At 42.3% G+C, this 20,343-nt stretch overlaps 1 protein-coding gene across 2 annotated transcripts in view; it reads left to right on the top strand.

The window, feature by feature from the left end:
• The window catches only part of DPYSL3 (dihydropyrimidinase like 3), a 120,009-nt gene extending 100,582 nt beyond the window's left edge, over positions 1-19,427 (top strand). For both annotated transcript variants that reach the window (XM_068536127.1, XM_068536128.1), the window contains exons 11-14: positions 9,593-9,763; positions 10,985-11,164; positions 14,607-14,769; positions 16,169-19,427. In XM_068536127.1, the coding sequence (XP_068392228.1) occupies positions 9,593-9,763; positions 10,985-11,164; positions 14,607-14,769; positions 16,169-16,257 (603 nt within the window). In that variant the 3' untranslated portion in view covers positions 16,258-19,427. The remainder of the gene's footprint in view (positions 1-9,592; positions 9,764-10,984; positions 11,165-14,606; positions 14,770-16,168) is intronic.
• The last annotated feature ends 916 nt before the right edge of the window (positions 19,428-20,343 follow it).

The following is a 20,343-nucleotide window of genomic DNA, read 5'->3' as shown; positions in this document are numbered from 1 at the left end:
AAAGACTCAAGTCATTTGCTCACCAAGGAGTGGTGTGTGGCCATCCAGGCTGTACAGGTGATTGATTGTCTGTCAAAGTCTTCTGGCAAAGTGGCCTGGTTTTATTTTCCTTGTTTAACATCACAGAAGCTGGAAAAAAAAAAAAAAAAAAGTCATGCAAATGAAGTCGCTTTCTAAGATTTGAGTAAAATTAATACATGACTCATTATTAAGTTGATCACTTCCCTCTGCTTTATTTTTAAAACCCTAAAGACACTCATTTCAGAGCCAAATAGAATACATATCTACACAGTGTAATCCAAGTTTCCCTTTTCTTGGCTCACAGGAAGCTCAAAACTAGATTTTAAACTACATTCTTCTTTCCTTACCCAAGTTGTTTTGTGAAGGAGGAAAGTATAAATATTTTTGTCTCTTCTCTTACAAACTTAGATTTTTTTTGTCTTTTTTTACATTGTTATCTATTTATGAATGTGTGTATGTATTTATCTTGGCACTATCTGGAACTGTTAAAAAATAATATATATTTTAAAATTACCAACATGATACATGCTCAATAAAGAACATTTGGAAACTACAGAAAAGTACACACATGAAAGAAAACAAAACTCACTTATAATCCCACAACCCAGGGATAACCATTGTTATCATTTGGGTGAGGTTCTTCCATATTTATCCTGTGCCCATGCAAATACAAACATATTATCTAAGATTTGGGCTCATAATTACATTTGTTTTTACTGTGAACTGTCTATAATCCTTTTTGGAGTTAGAAGGGATAAATAAGTAAGTAAATGTATGTACATGTCCAGAAAAAAATGCATACTTCCAGAGCAGTCACTTCCATCTTCTTTTTCTTTCTTTCTTTTTTTTTTTTTTTCTTTTTTTTGAGAAGGATAAGTGTTAGCTCTTCTCTAAATGTTTGATAGAATTAAACTGTGAAGACATCTGGTCCTGGACTTTTGTTTGTTGGAAGATTTTTGATTACAGTTTCAATTTCATTACTTGTGATTGGTCTGTTCATATTTTCTATTTCTTCCTGGCTCAGTATTGGAAGGTTATACCTTTCTAAGAATTTGTCCATTTCTTCCAGGTTGTCCAATTTATTGGCATAGAGTTGCTTGTACTAGTCTCTTAGGATGCTTTGTATTTCTGTGGTGTCCATTGTAACTTCTCCTTTTTCATTTCTAATTTTATTGATTTGAATGCTCTCCCTCTTTTTTTTTTGATGAGTCTGGCTAAAGGTTTATCAACTTTGTTTATCTTCTCAAAGAACCAGCTTTTAGTTTTATTGATCTTTGCTATTGTTTTCCTTGTTTCTATTTCATTTATTTCTGCTCTGATCTTTATGATTTCTTTCCTTCTACTAACTTTGGGATTTGTTTGTTCTTCTTTCTCTAATTGCTTTAGGTGTAAGGTTAGATTGTTTATTTGAGATTTTTCTTGTTTCCTGAGGTAGGATTGTATTGCTATAAACTTCTCTCTTAGAACTGCTTTTGCTGCATCCCATAGGTTTTGGATCATTGTGTTTTCGTTGTCATTTGTCTGTAGGTATTTTTTGATTTCCTCTTTGATTTCTTCAGTGATCTCTTGGTTATTTAGTAAGGTATTGTTTAGCCTCCATGTGTTTGTGTTTTTTACGTTTTTTTCCCTGTAATTCATTTCTAATCTCATAGCGTTGTGGTCAGAAAAGGTGCTTGACATGATTTCAATTTTCTTAAATTTACTGAGGCTTGATTTGTGACCCAAGATGTGATCTATCCTGGAGAATGTTCCGCGTGCACTTGATAAGAAAGTGTATTCTGCTGTTTTCAGATGGAATGTCCTATAAATATCAATTAAATCTATCTGGTCTGTTGTGTCATTTAAAGCTTGTGTTTCCTTATTAAGTTTTCTGTCTGGATGATCTGTCCATTGATGTAAGTGAGGTGTTAAAATCCCCCACTATTATTGTGTCACTGTTGATTTCCTCTTTTATAGCTGTTAGCAGTTGCCTTATGTATTGAGGTGATCCTATGTTGGGTGCATATATATTTATAATTGTTATATGTTCTTCTTGGATTGATCCCTTGATCATTATGTAGTGTTCTTCCTCGTCTCTTGTAACATTCTTTATTTTAAAGTCTATTTTATCTGATATGAGTATTGCTACTCCAGCTTTCTTTTGATTTCCATTTGCATGGAAAATCTTTTTCCATCTCCTCACTTTCAGTCGGTATGTGTCCCTAGGTCTGAAGTGGGTCTCTTGTAGACAGCATATATATGGGTCTTGCTTTTTTTTTTTTCACACACACACACTGTATTTTATTTTTACAAGAGATAAATAGACTGACACCAAGCATTGTACATGGATGACCACAACAAAAGCAACAATGATTGCAATTACCAAACATGAAACACACTCATACTATGTCATAATATTGACATTCAGTCCAGTAATCCTCCACTGCAACAGCTCCTTTACTTTGCAGTGAAAATTGATTTGTATATTCTCTGCCTCTGAGTCCTTGTGGGATTTTTTTTTTTTTTAATTCAGACAGAAAGTCACAAAAATTATACTCATCCTCATCAGTTCACTCAGTCCCATGTAATTAATTTTTTTTTTCATCTTGATCTTTTGTTAGCATTTTTATGAGTTCATCAGTTTTTCATTAGAGTTCTGAAAATGCTTATTCATTCAGTTCAGCAGTACAGTCAGTTACCAGAAACCTGTACTTGTCACAGTCTTTTCCATGAATTTCTTGAAGATGAAACCCTTTTATAGGAACATATTTGCAAAATCATCAGAGTACACCCAGAACTGTCTGTAAATGACAAAAGACTTAAAAATGACCACGGTTAAAGATTTGATGAAAGTTCATAATAATGCAGTTGACAAGAAAATTAGTTATTTCTGAGATATACATTTTAAAGTAATAACTAGGATTATTACTTATAACATTATACCAGAACATATAAGATTTTTAGAAATTTCATGTAATGTCTGAAACATTTATATTAACATATTTCCATACATATTTCCATACAAATACAAATATAAGATTTTTAGAAATTTCATGTAATGTCTGAAACATTTATATTAACATATTTCCATGCAAATAACCCAACGAAAGTTTAGTATTAGTTGTTTTGTTTGTTTTTTTTATACTGCAGGTTCTTATTAGGCATCAATTTTATACACATCAGTGTATACATGTCAATCCCAATCGCCCAATTCAGCACACCACCATCCCCACCCCACCGCAGTTTTCCCCCCTTGGTGTCCATATGTCCATTCTCTATATCTGTGTCTCAACTTCTGCCCTGCAAACTGGCTCATCTGTACCATTTTTCTAGGTTCCACATACATGCATTAATATACGATATTTATTTTTCTCTTTCTGACTTACTTCACTCTGTATGACAGTCTCTAGATCCATCCACGTCTCAACAAATGACTCAATTTCGTTCCTTTTTATGGCTGAGTAATATTCCATTGTATATATGTACCACTACTTCTTTATCCATTCGTCTGTTGATGGGCATTTAGGTTGCTTCCATGACCTGGCTATTGTAAATAGTGCTGCAATGAACATTCGGGTGCATGTGTCTTTTTGAATTACGGTTTTCTCTGGGTATATGCCCAGTAGTGGGATTGCTGGGTCATATGGTAATTCTATTTTTAGTTTTTTAAGGAACCTCCATATTGTTCTCCATAGTGGCTGTATCAATTTACATTCCCACCAACAGTGCAAGAGGGTTCCATTTTCTCCACACCCTCTCCAGCATTTGTTGTTTGTAGATTTTCTGATGATGCCCATTCTAACAGGAGTGAGGTGATACCTCATTGTAGTTTTGATTTGTATTTCTCTAATAATTAGTGATGTTGAGCATCTTTTCATGTGCTTCGTGGCCGTCTGTATGTCTTCTTTGGAGAAATGTCTATTTAGGTCTTCTGCCCATTTTTGGATTGGGGTGTTTGTTTCTTTAATATTGAGCTGAATGAGCTGTTTATATATTTTGGAGATTAATCCTTTGTCCGTTGATTCATTTGCAAATATTTTCTCCCATTCTGAGGGTTGTCTTTTCGTCTTGTTTATGGTTTCCTTTGCTGTGCAAAAGCTTTGAAGTTTCATTAGGTCCCATTTGTTTAGTTTTGTTTTTATTTCCATTACTCTAGGAGGTGGATCAAAAAAGATCTTGCTGTGATTTATGTCAAAGAGTGTTCTTCCTATGTTTTCCTCTAAGAGTTTTATAGTGTCCAGTCTTATATTTAGGTCTCTAATCCATTTTGAGTTTATTTTTGTGTATGGTGTTAGGGAGTATTCTAATTTCATTCTTTTACATGTAGCTGTCCAGTTTTCCCAGCACCACTTATTGAAGAGACTGTCTTTTCTCCATTGTATATCTTTGCCTCCTTTGTCATAGATTAGTTGACCATAGGTGCATGGGTTAATCTCTGGGCTTTCTATCTTGTTCCATTGATGTATGTTTCTGTTTTTGTGCCAGTACCATATTGTCTTGATGACTGTAGCTTTGTAGTATAGTCTGAAGTCAGGGAGTCTGATTCCTCCAGCTCCATTTTTTTGCCTCAAGACTGCTTTGGCTATTCGGGGTCTTTTGTGTCTCCATACAAATTTTAAGATGATTTGTTCTAGCTCCGTAAAAAATGCCATTGGTAATTTGATAGGGATTGCATTGAATCTGTAGATTGCTTTGGGTAGTATACTCATTTTCACAATGTTGATTCTTCCAATCCAAGAACATGGTATATCTCTCCATCTGTTGGTATCATCTTTAATTTCTTTCATCAGTGTCTTATAGTTTTCTGCATACAGGTCTTTTGTCTCCCTAGGTAGGTTTATTCCTAGGTATTTTATTCTTTTTGTTGCAATGGTAAATGGGAGTGTTTCCATAATTTCTCTTTCAGATTTTTCATCATTAGTGTATAGGAATGCAAGAGATTTCTGTGCATTAATTTTGTATCCTGCAACTTTACCATATTCATTAATTAGCTCTAGCAGTTTTCTGGTGGCAGTTTTAGGATTCTCTATGTATAGTATCATGTCATCCGCAAACAGTGACAGTTTTACTTCTTCTTTTCCAATTTGTATTCCTTTTATTTCTTTTTCTTCTCTGATTGCCGTGGCTAGGACTTCCAGAACTATGTTGAATAATAGTGGTGAGAGTGGACATCCTTGTCTCGTTCCTGATCTTAGAGGAAATGCTTTCAGTTTTTCACCATTGAGAATGATGTTTGCTGTGGGTTTGTCATATATGGCCTTTATTATGTTGAGGTAGTTTCCCTCTATGCCCACTTTCTGGAGAGTTTTTATCAGAAATGGGTGTTGAATTTTGTCAAAAGCTTTTTCTGCATCTATTGAGATGATCATATGGTTTTTATTCTTCAATTTGTTAATATGGTGTATCACATTGATTGATTTGCGTATATTGAAGAATCCTTGCATCCCTGGGATAAATCCCACTTGATCGTGGTGTATGATCCTTTTAATGTGTTGTTGGATTCTGTTTGCTAGTATTTTGTTGAGGATTTTTGCATCTATATTCATCAGTGATATTGGTCTGTAATTTTCTTTTTTTGTAGTGTCTTTGTCTGGTTTTGGTATCAGGGTGATGGTGGCCTCATAGAATGAGTTTGGGAGTGTTCCTTCCTCTGCAATCTTTTGGAAGAGTTTGAGAAGGATGGGTGTTAGCTCTTCTCTAAATGTTTGATAGAATTCACCTGTGAAGCCATCTGGTCCTGGACTTTTGTTTGTTGGAAGATTTTTAATCACAGTTTCAATTTCATTACTTGTGATTGGTCTGTTCATATTTTCTGTTTCTTCCTGGTTCAGTCTTGGAAGGTTATACCTTTCTACGAATTTGTCCATTTCCTCCAGGTTGTCCATTTTATTGGCATAAAGTTGCTTGTAGTAGTCTCCTAGGATGCTTTGTATTTCTGCGGTGTCTGTTGTAACTTCTCCTTTTTCATTTCTGATTTTATTGATTTGAGTCCTCTCCCTCTTTTTCTTGATGAGTCTGGCTAATGGCTTATCAATTTTGTTTATCTTCTCAAAGAACCAACTTTTAGTTTTATTGATCTTTGCTATTGTTTTCTTTGTTTCTATTTCATTTATTTCTGCTCTGATCTTGATGATTTCTTTCCTTCTGCTAACTTTGGGTTTTGTTTGTTCTTCTTTCTCTAGTTTCTTTAGGTGTAAGGTTAGATTGTTTACTTGAGATTTTTCTTGTTTCTTTAGGTAGGCTTGTATAGTTATAAACTTCCCTCTTAGAACTGCTTTTGCTGCATCCCATAGGTTTTGGGTCGTCGTGTTTTCATTGTCATTTGTCTCTAGGTATTTTTTGATTTCCTCTTTGAGTTCTTCAGTGATCTCTTGGTTATTTAGTAACGTATTGTTTAGCCTCCATGTGTTTGTCTTTTTTACGTTTTTTTCCCTGTAATTCATTTCTAATCTCATAGCGTTGTGGTCAGAAAAGATGCTTGATATGATTTCAATTTTCTTAAATTTACTGAGGCTTGATTTGTGACCCAAGATGTGATCTATCCTGGAGAATGTTCCGTGCGCACTTGAGAAGAACGTGTAATCTGCTGTTTTTGGATGGAATGTCCTATAAATATCAATTAAATCTATCTGGTCTATTGTGTCATTTAAAGCTTCTGTTTCCTTATTTATTTTCATTTTGGATGATCTGTCCATTGGTGTAAGTGAGGTGTTAAAGTCCCCCACTATTACTGTGTTACTGTCGATTTCCTCTTTTATAGCTGTTAGCAGTTGCCTTATGTATTGAGGTGCTCCTATGTTGGGTGCATATATATTTATAATTGTTATATCTTCTTCTTGGATTGATCCCTGGATCATTATGTAGTGTCCTTCCTTGTCTCTTGTAACATTCTTTATTTTAAAGTCTATTTTATCTGATATGAGTATAGCTACTCCAGCTTTCTTTTGATTTCCATTTGCATGGAATATCTTTTTCCATCCCCTCACTTTCAGTCTGTATGTGTCCCTAGGTCTAAAGTGGGTCTCTTGTAGACAGCATATATATGGGTCTTGTTTTTGTATCCATTCAGCCAGTCTATGTCTTTTGGTTGGGGCATTTAATCCATTCACGTTTAAGGTAATTATCGATATGTATGTTCCTATGACCATTTTCTTAATTGCTTTGGGTTTGTTTTTGTAGGTCCTTTTCTTCTCTTGTGTTTCCCACTTAGGGAAGTTCCTTTAGCATTTGTTGTAGAGCTGGTTTGGTGGTGCTGAATTCTCCTAGCTTTTGCTTGTCTGTAAAGCTTTTGATTTCTCCATCAAATCTAAATGAGATCCTTGCCGGGTAGAGTAATCTTGGTTGTAGGTTCTTCCCTTTCATCACTTTAAGTATATCATGCCACTCCCTTCTGGCTTGCAGAGTTTCTGCTGAGAAATCAGCTGTTAACCTTATGGGAGTTCCCTTGTATGTTATTTGTCGTTTTTCCCTTGCTGCCTTCAATAATTTTTCTTTGTCTTTAATTTTTGCCACTTTGATTACTATGTGTCTCGGCGTGTTTCTCCTTGGGTTTATTCTGTAAGGGACTCTCTGCGCTTCCTGGACTTGGGTGGCTATTTCCTTTCCCATGTTAGGGAAGTTTTCGACTATAATCTCTTCAAATATTTTCTCTGGTCCTTTCTCTCTCTCTTCTCCTTCTGGGACCCCTATAATGCGAATGTTGTTGCGTTTAATGTTGTCCCAGAGGTCTCTCAGGCTGTCTTCATTTCTTTTCATTCTTTTTTCTTTAGTCTGTTCCGCAGCAGTGAATTCCACCATTCTGTCTTCCAGGTCACTTATCCGTTCTTCTGCCTCAGTTATTCTGCTATTGATTCCTTCTAGTGTAGTTTTCATTTCAGTTATTGTATTGGTCATCTCTGTTTGTTTGTTCTTTAATTCTTCTAGGTCTTTGTTAATCATTTCTTGCATCTTCTCGATCTTTGCCTCCATTCTTATTCCGAGGTCCTGGATCATCTTCACTATCATTATTCTGAATTCTTTTTCTGGAAGGTTGCCTATCTCCCCTTCATTTAGTTGTTTTTCTGGGGTTTTTTCTTGTTCCTTCATCTGGTACATAGCCCTCTGCCTTTCCATCTTCTCTATCTTTCTGTAACTGTGGTTTTTGGTCCACAGGCTGCAGGATTGTAGTTTTTCTTGCTTCTGCTGTCTGCCCTCTGGTGGTTGAGGCTATCTAAGAGGCTCGATGGGAGGCTCTGGTGGTGGGTAGAGCTGACTGTTGCTGTCTGGGTCTTGCTTTTGTATCCATTCAGCGAGCCTGTGTCTTTTGGTTGGAGCATTTAATCCATTCACATTTAAGGTAATTATCAATATGTATGTTCCTATTACCATTTTCTTAATTGTTTTGGGTTTGTTTTTGTAGGTCCTTTTCTTCTCTTGTGTTTCCCACTTAGAGAAGTTCCTTTAGCATTTGTTGTAGAGCTGGTTTGGTGGTGCTGAATTCTCTTAGCTCTTGCTTGTCTGTAAAACTTTTGATTTCTCCATCAAATCTGAATGAGATCCTTGACGGTTAGAGTAATCTTGGTTGTAGGTTTTCCCCTTTCATCGCTTTAAATATATTGTGCTTCTGGCTTGTAGAGTTTCTTCTGAGAAATCAGCTGTTAACCTTATGGGAGTTCCCTTGTATGTTCCCTTGTATTTGTTGTTTTCCCCTTGTTGCTTTTAATAATTTTTCTTTGTCTTTAATTTTTGTCAGTTTGATTTCTATGTGGCGTGGCATGTTTCTCCTTGGGTTTATCCTGCCTGGGACTCTCTGTGCTTCCTGGACTTGGGTGGCTCTTTCCTTTCCCATGTTAGGGAAGTTTTCGACCATAATCTCTTCAACTATTTTCTCAGGTCCTTTCTCTCTCTCTTCTCTTTCTGGGACCCCTATAATGTGAGTGTTTGTGCATTTAATGTTTCCCAGAGGTCTCTCAGGCTGTCTTCATTTCTTTTCATTCTTTTTTCTTTCTTCTGTTCTGCGGCAGTGAATTCCGCCATTCTGTCTTCCAGGTCACTTCTCCGTTCTTCTGCCTCAGTTATTCTGCTATTGACTCCTTCTAGTGTAGTTTTCATTTCAGTTAGTGTATTGTTCATCTCTGTTTGTTTGTTCTTTAATTCTTCTAGATCTTTGTTAAACATTTCTTGCGTCTTCTTGATCTTTGCCTCCGTTGTTTTTCCGAGGTCCTGGATCATCTTCACTATCATTATTCTGAATTCTTTTTCTGGAAGGTTGCCTATCTCCACTTCATTTAGTTATTTTTCTGGGGTTTTATCTTGTTCCTTCATCTGGTCCATAGTCCTCTGCCTTTTCATTTTGTCTGTCTTTCTGTGAATGTGGTTTTTGTTCCACAGGCTGCAGGATTGTAGTTCTTCTTCGTCACTTCCATCCTAAGCCATGCATTTAACCATTTTCCCTGGGTGATGGTGACAGCCCCGCTGATTCTGTAGCTTGCTGGGTGGACTTCTGTGCTCAGCACCTCAGAGGTCCCTCTTTGTATATGTGGGCCTTTGTGGTCCCCCTGCTCTGAGCTCAGAAGCCCTAGATGCACCATTTTGTGTGTGTATGTTTCAACAGGCCACGGGGAAGATGGATGAAAACCAGTTCGTGGCCGTGACAAGCACAAATGCTGCCAAGATCTTCAACCTGTATCCCCGCAAGGGAAGAATATCTGTGGGCTCTGACAGCGACCTGGTGATCTGGGATCCAGATGCTGTCAAGATCGTCTCTGCCAAGAACCACCAGTCGGTAAGACCTGAGCAGGTGGGAGTGGAGCGGAGCGGGGAATGTGGGCAGGGAACGTGGTTGTGAGAGACGTGTGTTTGTGGTGAACCAGGATAGTCAGGCAGGGACGTGTTGCAATAACACACCATCCCCAATTCCCAGGGACTTAAAACCTCAACGGTTTCTTTCTCACTCCTGCTTTCCAAAATGGGCCAGCAGAGGAGAGAGGCTCTGCCCATCACAGTCACTCAGGGTTGGGGGCTGGTAGAGGCACCAACTCTACACGTGCTATGATTGCTGAGGCCGGGGACCAGGACGTGGCTCTGAAAGCTTTTCCAAGATATCACTTCCTCTCACCCTGCACTGGCCAGAGCCAGGCCGGAGGCCATACTTTACTCCAGGAGGTCAGGAAGTACAAGGATACCTTGTGCCTAGAAGGAGAAAGAACGGGAAAAAAATTGGTGAACAGCTCTGATGACTTCCTCATGAGGAGTTCCATGTGAAAGATGATAGTTAAAGCCCGGTACCTAACAGAAAGGGTTTTAAAAATACAGTGCTTGTTAGTAAAAAGAGTATTTTTCAAGCACTTATGTTTCGGGCACTGTGCTTTTAATTTGTTGAATCTTTGTAACAGTCTTCTTCAGGTAGGCACTATTATTAAGGAAGTGGAGATGCAGAGAGATTAAATAATTTATGCAGCAAGTAAATGGTGAAGCTAGGATTCAAACCCAGATAACTTGACTCCAAACTGATATCCTTAACCACTTTTCAATAATGCCTTGCACTTATTGAATAAATGAAGGAGGTAGGGAAGAAGCCCATTTTGGGTGGTAGTGGCATTTGCTTCAACATTGTGTCATATTACATCGTTCAATTTCGAGCTAGTGGGGATTTAAGGGTCGTGTAACCCATCTACCCAGTACAAGGTGGCAAATACACCATCTCTGGTAGTTATCCACCTTCTCTTCGAACACTGCCAGTGACAAAAATTTTCTTCCACATGAGGACCTTACTTAAGATTGGATGCTTCTCTTCGCTAGGAAGCCCACTCTTAGCAAGCATCTGTCTCCCGAGGCCTCCACCCACTAAAAGCTTGCCGATGCTTTGTAAGCTGTTCCTGGCTTACCTGGTGAATCAGTTCCTAGTGATGCTGAAGGTAGGATCCCAAGCACAGGAGAACCGCGTTCCTCTTTCTGTCCTTACTGCACCCATAACCAAGGCTTTGTCCCTCGCCCCTGTCTCTAGGCCGCAGAGTACAACATCTTTGAAGGGATGGAGCTGCGCGGGGCTCCTCTGGTGGTCATCTGCCAGGGCAAGATCATGCTGGAAGATGGCAACCTGCACGTGACCCAGGGGGCTGGCCGCTTCATTCCCTGCAGCCCCTTCTCGGACTATGTCTACAAGCGCATTAAAGCCCGGAGGAAGGTGAGAAGCAGGCAAAGCCCAGAGGTGGGGGGGGGTGGGGGGGGTGGGGGGGGGATGGGCTCTGTGTCCCCTTCAGCACAGGGAAAGGAACCATGAGATGGGGAGGGGTCTGTGTGCTCTAGATCCTCCCAAAGAAATTCACAGCCACGATCTCTTCCCGAAGGACCATTGCACAGATTTAATGGACTATAAAAGGGGGTTTCAAACACTTTCTTGGCTAAGGAAAGCTCTTTTGCAAACGATTTCCCCCCGTTTTTAGAGTGCTTTTCCTTAAAGTAAGTAAACATTTTAATAATTCAAAATCAAGTCTGTATCTATTTTTTGTTAGTAACTTACTCTTCAAGGCTTGCAAAGAGAACCAGCAGACCACACCCACCCCTCCCTGTTCCATCCCACATCTGTCTGGTGCTGCTCCAGTGGGGCAAATGTTTATAACTCGTTTAGCCAGTTCTGTGGTTCATATAAAATCGTATTTATGTCCCTGATTCCGCAGATAAATAGGTAGATGCATACACAGCCATATGGGTACATGTTTATGTACATGTCTACCTACCTCCCTACACGTTACAGACAGAGTAGCTCTAGCTGATGGATGCAGGGGTGAGGCCCAGAACTCTGTCTTTTCAGCTCCCTCTCCGATCCCCACACTCATCTCCAGGTCGCCTTCCTGTAGGGAAACCTTAGGGCTCCTCACAACAGGGTTTGACCAGCTCTGGGATTGTGGGATTTGAGCCGTGGTACTGACCTCGTCTGTCAGACAGGATAAAGTCATCTGTGCACGTGGGATGGGGGAGATGGTGGGGAGAGGAGGAGGAAGGGGGCTCCCTTTGTAAGTCACTGGGGGCCAGGCCAGAGGAAACAGAACCATGCCACCTCTGTGCCTGGACCCACCCCAGGGGTTTCCAACTTCCCTGCAGAGTATGTTGCCTGGGAAACAGGCTCCGAAGGGGAGATTTTCACACAGGAGGTTTCCCTGGGTGTTGCTTTCAGGATCACCCCTTGTGGCAAAATGAAGGAAGCAGAACAGGGCAGAGGGAGAAGTCAGGCTGGGATGCAACTGTAACCAAGGCCTCAGCTGGACCTCAGCTGGGCTGGTCCTTGAAAGGGGTCTGGGCCTTATAGTCACTCCCTCCGTACCACCCCTACTCCCAACCTACAGACCAGTATGGGATGTGGGCTGCCCTGGAGCAGAGGGTGGGGCTTTGGGCCTAGCGGTTCTCTTCATCTGAGGGCAGTTCTTAGGTGGGACTCCAGTGAGCCCTTCCTACTGCCAACACCCGCACCAGCAGGGAGAATGAGTCTTCACTCGTGGTGACATTGGGGCGGGGACTTGGAGACAGGAAATGGGTGCCCACTGCAGTACCTCTTAGAGAATCACAGAAACTCAATATGTAAGTGCCCTGCCCGACTCCTGGACCCCAGTAAGTGGTCGTCGAGCCTCTGGGTAGATGTTTGCAACACAGGGGGCCTTCCCATCTCATGAGGCAGCTGCCCACCCCTGCCTGTGAGAACCAACTTCTTTTTTTTGTCTGTTTTTGTTTTCAAATTAAATGTTTATTGGAAGGGGAACAGATAATCCAATCAGTTATAAAATCAAAAACAGAGGATTCTAGAATTATGATGGAGACATAAACATAAATTGAAATAAATTATTCAGAATTCTGAGAAACCTTTTTTGTGCAAATAGCCCCAGCATGATCTTGGTTGTCCAATTACTGAGCTCATATTTGGGGAGCTCCTTGTAGTTTCAGATGTAGGATTACCGAGGCAGTTGTTGAGTAGAAGCCAGAGAGAATCCATATCCTCCAGAGCCCAATGGGTGGCAGCAGCTATATCCATGGCCTCCATAGGAGAACGAACTTCGTTCTTCTGGGCTCAAGTCTACCTCCCTGCGGCCGACCAAGCTCAGTTCTGCTCCAGGCACCTGCATAGAATGAGTTAAACCCATCTGAGCGTTCCCAAAGTCATCTGTCCTTCGGTCTAAATATCCCTGCAGCCTTCCGCTATTCATTCATGACAGTGCTCTAAAGCCCTTCACCATTCTTCTCTCTTTATGAGTGATATTTTAAAGGTAGCTGGTATGGAGTAAAATTCCACACTCCAGTTTTGGCCTAATAGAGAAGAGAATGATACTCAAACATCCTAGGTATGAGCTTTGTATTTCCATGAATGTGACTTAGCCTCTGGACCCCAAGAGATGTTAATGAAATACAGTTATTGGTCCAGGTTTGGGGGGAGTACAGATATAGTCATCATCTCACCTGAATCATTAGCATCTGCAAATTTGGTGAGCTTTGCCTCTGCGCCTGCACCTGAGTCACTGACAGAGGAGAGGGAAGCCTCTGTGGCCGGCTTCCTTGGAGTCTTACAACGAGCTGTCCTGTGATGTCAGCTGTCGGCGTGTCCTCATTGCCTCACCTCTGGGCAATGATAAGAAACAGGCAGAGGTTGTGCGCCGGCTATTCTGCTGCCTTGGGTGGTCTTGCAGTGTTTGCATAATAGGCTGTGAGCACCTTTGGGGGAGGCGCCCTGTTTCATGGGACCGTGAGCTCTGGTTCCACCACGCCTGGCCTCTGCTGATGTTGTTGGCGGGTTCCACGGTCCCAGGGCAAGTTCCGTGGGACCACAGCCAGAGGCGGGGGGGGGTCAGACCCACTAAACGAGGACAGTCATTTCAGGGCTGCCGCTTTTGATCTGTGCTGAGGAGCCTGAGGATGGAGCTCCCATGCGGTCCTTGCCAGCACTTACGACCTTATCTCAAACTGCTACCCTTCCCACCCGCTCTGCTCCGGCCGCATAGGTGGTTCTTCTGTTTGATGACATTCCCACTGTCAGTTTCCTCTGCTGAGAACACTGCCATCCATGCCTCCTCCAGCCTTCTCCCTCCCTCCCTCCCTCCACCCTGGCCCCACCAACAAGCTCCTTTGGTCCTTAAGATAGAAGCTCATCTATTTAGAGAGGCCTTCACCCGCCACCTCCATGGTCACTGTATCACAACACCCCACATTATTTATTTTATACTGCTTCTCCTTTCCTTAAAGTAACCTTTTAATTTTTTTTCCAGTTTTATCGAGATGTAATTGACTTGTGCAGCACAAACATAAGTTTGAGGTGTACAGCATAATGGTTTGACTTGCACACACCATGGAATGATGACCACAATAAGTTTAGTGGACACGATCATCTCATATAGATACAAAATTAAAGAAATAGAAAAAATATTTTTTTCCTTGTGATGAAAACTCTTAGGATTTGATTTGTAGCGTACAGCAGGGTTAAATATCTTTATCATGTTGTGCATTGCATCCCTAGTAAAAATAGCATGATTATTACTTTCTGGCTCTCACTACATGCACTTAATTCACTGCCACCTCTGTGCTGCCTAGAACACACCCTTAACTGTTGAGGGAATAAACTTTGGTGCCCGCTTTCTCTGCTGCAGATGGCGGACCTGCACGCAGTGCCCAGGGGCATGTATGACGGGCCGGTGTTCGACCTGACCACCACGCCCAAGGGGGGCACCCCCGCCGGCTCCACCCGGGGCTCTCCCACGCGGCCCAACCCGCCTGTGAGGAACCTCCATCAGTCCGGATTTAGCCTGTCAGGTGAGTCGGAGAAGCTGATGGTGAAGGTAGTGAAACGGGGAGGACGGAAGGGGGAGGGGAAGCTCAGCGCTGCGAGGTTAGCGGTTATGCCGGGAGCTAACCCAGATTGCCTTCTAGGGAGACGGTCACTGGGCCTCAGGCTGGGAGGTTTGCTGAACCAAAGAGAAGTCCTGGTGGGAAAGAAAGCCAGGGCCCAGCCAGGTTAAAGATCAGGTTTAAGTGATGGCCAATTCTGCTTAGAGATCACACCTGGCGGGGCCGGGGGCAGGGCGGGGCCGGGATGGTTTCCTTATGAATTGAGCGTGATTTTCTGCGTTAGACAGAGAGCCCTGCAGTATGCTTTGTTTCCTTTGTTTGCCCAGGTTACTAGATAGCTCAGATTATTTTTATGCTCAAATTGCAGTAGCTTCTTCTAATCTAGGATTTTAATTCTATTCTCTCCTTCCTTGTCATGATAATAATGCTAGCAATTAACTGAACATGGCTTAGCTGTATCATGAATCTTTAAGAACTATGATATTCATAGAAAATATTCAATGGCTCAATAACCAGTAGTCTTAAAGTGGGGAAAAATAAGTGTAGATTTGCATCACTTTGTTGAAAATTTTAAAGTGAGGGAAATGACAAATGACAAGGAAAGAGACATGTAAAGGGACAGTGTGTGGGGAAGGGCGAGGAGGAAGAAGTGGGAGAAACAGGAAGATAGGGAGGAAAAGACATAACGGGGCCATAGAGGAGGAAGACAAAGGAAAAGTGCTAAAAGTTAAGGTGACGTTGTCAGAGATCACATATGCTAGTTGCCAGAAATTTTTCAGTGTTTTTGCCATTTTTCATTGCTCCCTGGCCACCGTCACCGGTAAAGTTTTTTTGGCTCCTTTCTGAAAGGACATGAGTGCATATCATATCAGTGTTTCCTTTTAGCTGCGGCCCCAGGCCAGACTATCACCACTGCAAGTTGTGAGACACTGGGCAAGTTGCCTAACCTCCCACAGCCTCAGTCACCTCCTCTGTAAAATGAGGTAATAACAGTACCTGCCTCAAGGATAGTGGTGAGGACTGAATGAAATGATCTGACGAGTATTTCAAATGTTGCTTGTCACAATGAATGTGAGCAGCTATTTTTCATGTCATTCCCGTTGTTCTTTTTATTATCATTGTTATGATGCCGAGGGTCCGATGAAATCCAGTAAGACCCTGGCTTTTCCTGGCAAAGGCTTGTTTTCAGGATGGTGGGTATGAAAAGCCTGGAATAGCTGTGACAGACTGGAATGGAAGTTTCTTGGGAGATGAGGAAGGCATTTAATATCTTACACTCTTCAAATTAATCCATTTTCTCTCTTGTCCACACCCCCCTGTCTCTCTCCCTTTTTAATCCCTGGGAACTTATTGCCACCTGCAGGCACCCAAGTGGATGAGGGGGTCCGCTCGGCCAGCAAGCGCATCGTGGCGCCCCCTGGAGGCCGTTCTAACATCACCTCCCTGAGTTAAGCGACCCCTCCCCTAAAGAGAGGGGCAGAAGCAAGAAGCGATTCTTTTGAAGCCAAAATGGTACACCGATATTAAAGAAGGAAAGTGAATCCAAACAGTTTCGATCTAAAGAATCAATAAGCCTCAAGCCTTATGTTTCTCCAATGTTAACGCTCGCTTGCCTAGCTTTACGAGTATTGCTTTGTTTTCTGTTTATGCATAGCCTTGATTTGTTGGACGCCCCTACCCCCCATTTACATGCATGCAATCAGACAGGCCACTAAGGTAAAAGCATCCGCTATATAGTGTTGAGCGCGTGTGTAGTGCTGCATCTCACGACAAGGGGACATACAAAACTGGGACGTCAGGAAAATGAACAAAAGGGACGCCGGTTATTTGGGGTGAGTGGGTGGTGGGAGCCCAGAGTAAGGCAGAGGGCTCAGAGGGACTGGGGTTGGGTGTGTACGGGGGAGGCGGGTGGGTGAGCATAAGGGCTCTTGTGTATTGTGTTGATGAAGTACATTGATTTCCACGGAAGATGGCCACTCGGGGCAGCTGTCACGCCATCACGGTCCCCTGGGGTCTGCGAAGAAGGCAGGCAGTCTTCGGGTTCCGGACTTTGTCACATCCCCTCCTAGTAGATTTTATCCCTTGGAACATTTTATTAAGACACCAAAACACCAAAACCCAACCATTGCTTCCACCTGCTTGGTCGTGCCAGTGTTTGGTCGGGCCTCTTTCTCACTGTTGCTTTCAAATTCTTCTCTTTCCTGGGTTGGGAAGGAAGAGGGGAGAGAGGAAAGGGCCTTTCTCTTCCTCTTGCCCTCCCTGACTCTTTGGTGCTCTTAAAAGGCAGCAGCTGGGAGCGCAGCACAGGCCCTGGGGGGAGGGCACCCACGCTTAAATAGCGCCTCTCTGTAAACACGCGTTGGAGCTCACCTCTCCCCGCTCTTTGCAAACCGAGGCAAGCAGGGGGCTTCTCGACTTAGGACTGGAGCTGAGATGGGCTTCTCTTGCCAGGGGTGAGTGATTCTCTTGATCTCCTAAGATCCAGGCACATCCATGATTGAATATGATTTTTTTTGTCGTTATTGTTGAAAATTTGTTTGCTTAGATGTTCCCTAGCTTTTATTACTAATAGGGAACCTCAGCTCCTATGGGAGGCCAGCAGGGATGTGGGAAAGCCAGTCTGGAACAGAAGGAGCACGTTCTGTGGCCGTGGTTCTCTTTGTCGATTCTGAACCATCGCTTTCCCCTTCTGTTAGCATATCCTTTAGGGGAACTTTTTGTTTTAGTACCAGAATCTCCCAGTGAGTGGAAGTGATATGACACGTAAAGGAAATTAGCATAAAGCATTGGCATCCACCTTGTCTGTCAGACGTGAATGTCCAATTCCCTATCATGCCACTTCTGCAAATTCAGCTTTGGAGCAAGTTCTGTGAGCCCAGTGAGAATCTGTAGAATCAAGAGGCCCATATGCAGGAAAAATAGATTCAACCTGGGATCAGACTTCGGTGCTCAGGGGATCCAGCTGGTAGATCCCGCAAGTCTGTGTACTAAGTACTTTCAAGAAAAGAGCAGACCTCGAGCACCTTTCAGGTGCTTAGGAGAAGCCATTATCTCTGCAGGTTTTTAATAAGACCAGAGAAAAGGGGACACGTGGCTAAAAAGGAATTTGGAAATAGCCAAGGAAGAGGATTTCCCTAGCATGCTACTTTCTGTTCTAATCATGAAAAAGATGATTTCCCTTCATAAAAGGAGTCTTGCTGTTTTTAAGGCTTTTTCATGGTGCCTTTATTTTAAGGGAAACTTAAGTGAAGGGGAGGATGTAGCTCTTGATTTATAACTCAAAGATTTGGGGGCCTGTGGTACAGCAGAACTCACAATGACAGTTTTGCAAGCAGAGGAGCTAGTCAGATCTGAAGCATCTGTATATACGCCTCATTGGCTGGGCTGGGCTTTAGGATACGTTGCAGTACCAGCTATAACCACCAGATGGAGGAAAAGACATGTATATGACTCTAGTCCGAGCATCCACTTATGTGCCCTCTGCTGCTCTTACCCGGCCAGAGTCCAACTCATCCTCCCCATGACCTCTCTGTGCTTTGAAAAATAAATCTTTCGTGGCCAAGTTGGTTGCACTTGGGCCTTCTGAATGAAACACTCAACCAGAACTTTATATTCTACACAAGTTTCCTATGCTGTAGGAACAACCCCTATATATGCCGTCGCGATGGGCAACAACAGTATCTGAGGAAGTCTCCCTGTCTTCACGTACTATTAGTAACTTTCCAAGCATAGAGAGTTCTGAGGATTCCAAGAAAACTCCCACCATATTCTTGACTTTGATTTCTGATGCCTTGTTACTTAAGTTAAAATTTATATTCAAATGTGCCCTGTTCTGTGAGACCCGTTAAACAGCCCTGTCCTAAGGGTTTAGGAAGAGAACATGGCGGTGAGTCACAGCCGTCTCAGAATTCCCTGGCATCTCATCCGCGTGTGGGAGGCCATGCCGGGTCTTCCGTCTCCCCCAAGCTTTCCTTTGCTGTCTCATCTCTTGGCCTGGCCCCTCTCCAAGGGGGGGATGGCAGTCACCTGGGCTTCTCGCTGGGCCGGCCACCATCTTGGGTAGTTGAGAAGGTATTAGTAGAACTGTTAAATCAGCTGCCCCACTAGAGATATTTCCTCTAAGTTTTCTAAAGATGGCGGTGTTGTAGTTATCCCGAGAACGGGTTTCTTCAAAGTCCAGTCATCCTATGGCCTTTTTCTTCATGACTCCACGCGGAGAGTCATGCTCTGCTCCACAGGCCTCAATCCCAAGCCTGCAGTTGGGCTCCCCCTGAGAAATCTTCCCAGCAGCTTCCTGCCACAGCTTCCCAGGCCTTCTCCCCTGGAAAACTCCAGCTCGAGTCCCAGGGTACACATGGGCTGTCCTGAGCAGCCAGCATCCCTTGTAAGTTCCCTCTTTGGAAATGGTGTGTGGGTGTGTTCAGTTGTGTCTGGTGACTATGGACAGACAGTAAATCTCCCTGTGATCTGTGGTAGCTGTGAGGCAGCTCTGGAACGCAAAGAGCTGTTTGCTTTGAGCCGTGAAGAAAACTGTGTTTTGAGTTTAGCTGAGATTAAGAAAAAAAAGTTCATCAAGTGACTGTTAATGTAAACCTGGTTATTAAAATAACTATAAAATCGCAGCTGTCGTTGTGTAGCCTTCTTCTGTGTGTGTCATGCCGGTCGACCTAAAGTGTGACAACTGCACCATAGAACTGACAGGGTTAGTAAGAGGGCACATCTGATGTAAACCCTGAGAAAATTTGGGAGTTTCTCTCTTTTCAGTTGAGCTTGAGGTTTTGTTTTGGCCACAGAGTTAGATGACCATTATTAAAACTTTGGGGAATAACTAATTTTTTTTAATGTTCATCAAATTTAGCATTAATATACAAGGCCATTTGGGATAAATCTAGTTGAGTACAGAACAGATCCTGAAAAGTTTTGTTTGTTTTGGGTTTTTTGCTTGTTTGTTTAGGTCATCCCCTTAAAGCATTTTCTGCTTCTTTCTAAAAGCTTGGACTTTGAGAAAATTCAAACAAAGCATGTTTCAAAGTATATTCTTTAGCAGACTGTTCCCAAGGTGTCTAATGAGTGTGGGGAAAGGATTGTTTACTATAATAATCTGAGAGATTTAAAGTACCTATCATCAAGTTAAAGTCTCTGAGAAATTTTATGTCTTTGAAAATTTGTCCACCTTCTATATCATCTTTTACGCTCTGCCAAACCTGTTACACTAAACCCTTTTGGGGAAACACTCCTGGATCCAACTAGAATTTATGCAGGGCATTTTTCATTGCAAATGTTAGACGTGTATAGGCAAAGAAAACTTTTTGGAAAGGGTTTTTTAAAGTCTGGTGTAACTGAAAACTTCAGGGATAGATTTGGGTAGATTGAAGCATAGCTGGATCGAGAATATTGTTTCTCTCCATCTCTTAGCCCTGCTTGCCTTTAGTTAAGTGCTTCATTCTTAGGAAAGCTCTTTCCGGGTGGGAGCAAAACTGACCATCAGCGCCTCCAAGTTTGCATTTTTTACCTGCTTAAGAGATTTCAGGGGGGAGA

Source organism: Eschrichtius robustus, chromosome 2 (genome assembly GCF_028021215.1).
Source record: "Eschrichtius robustus isolate mEscRob2 chromosome 2, mEscRob2.pri, whole genome shotgun sequence".
Taxonomy (NCBI): domain Eukaryota; kingdom Metazoa; phylum Chordata; class Mammalia; order Artiodactyla; family Eschrichtiidae; genus Eschrichtius; species Eschrichtius robustus.
Note: the sequence above shows the minus strand (reverse complement) of the source record. Positions and strands in the feature narration are given on the sequence as shown.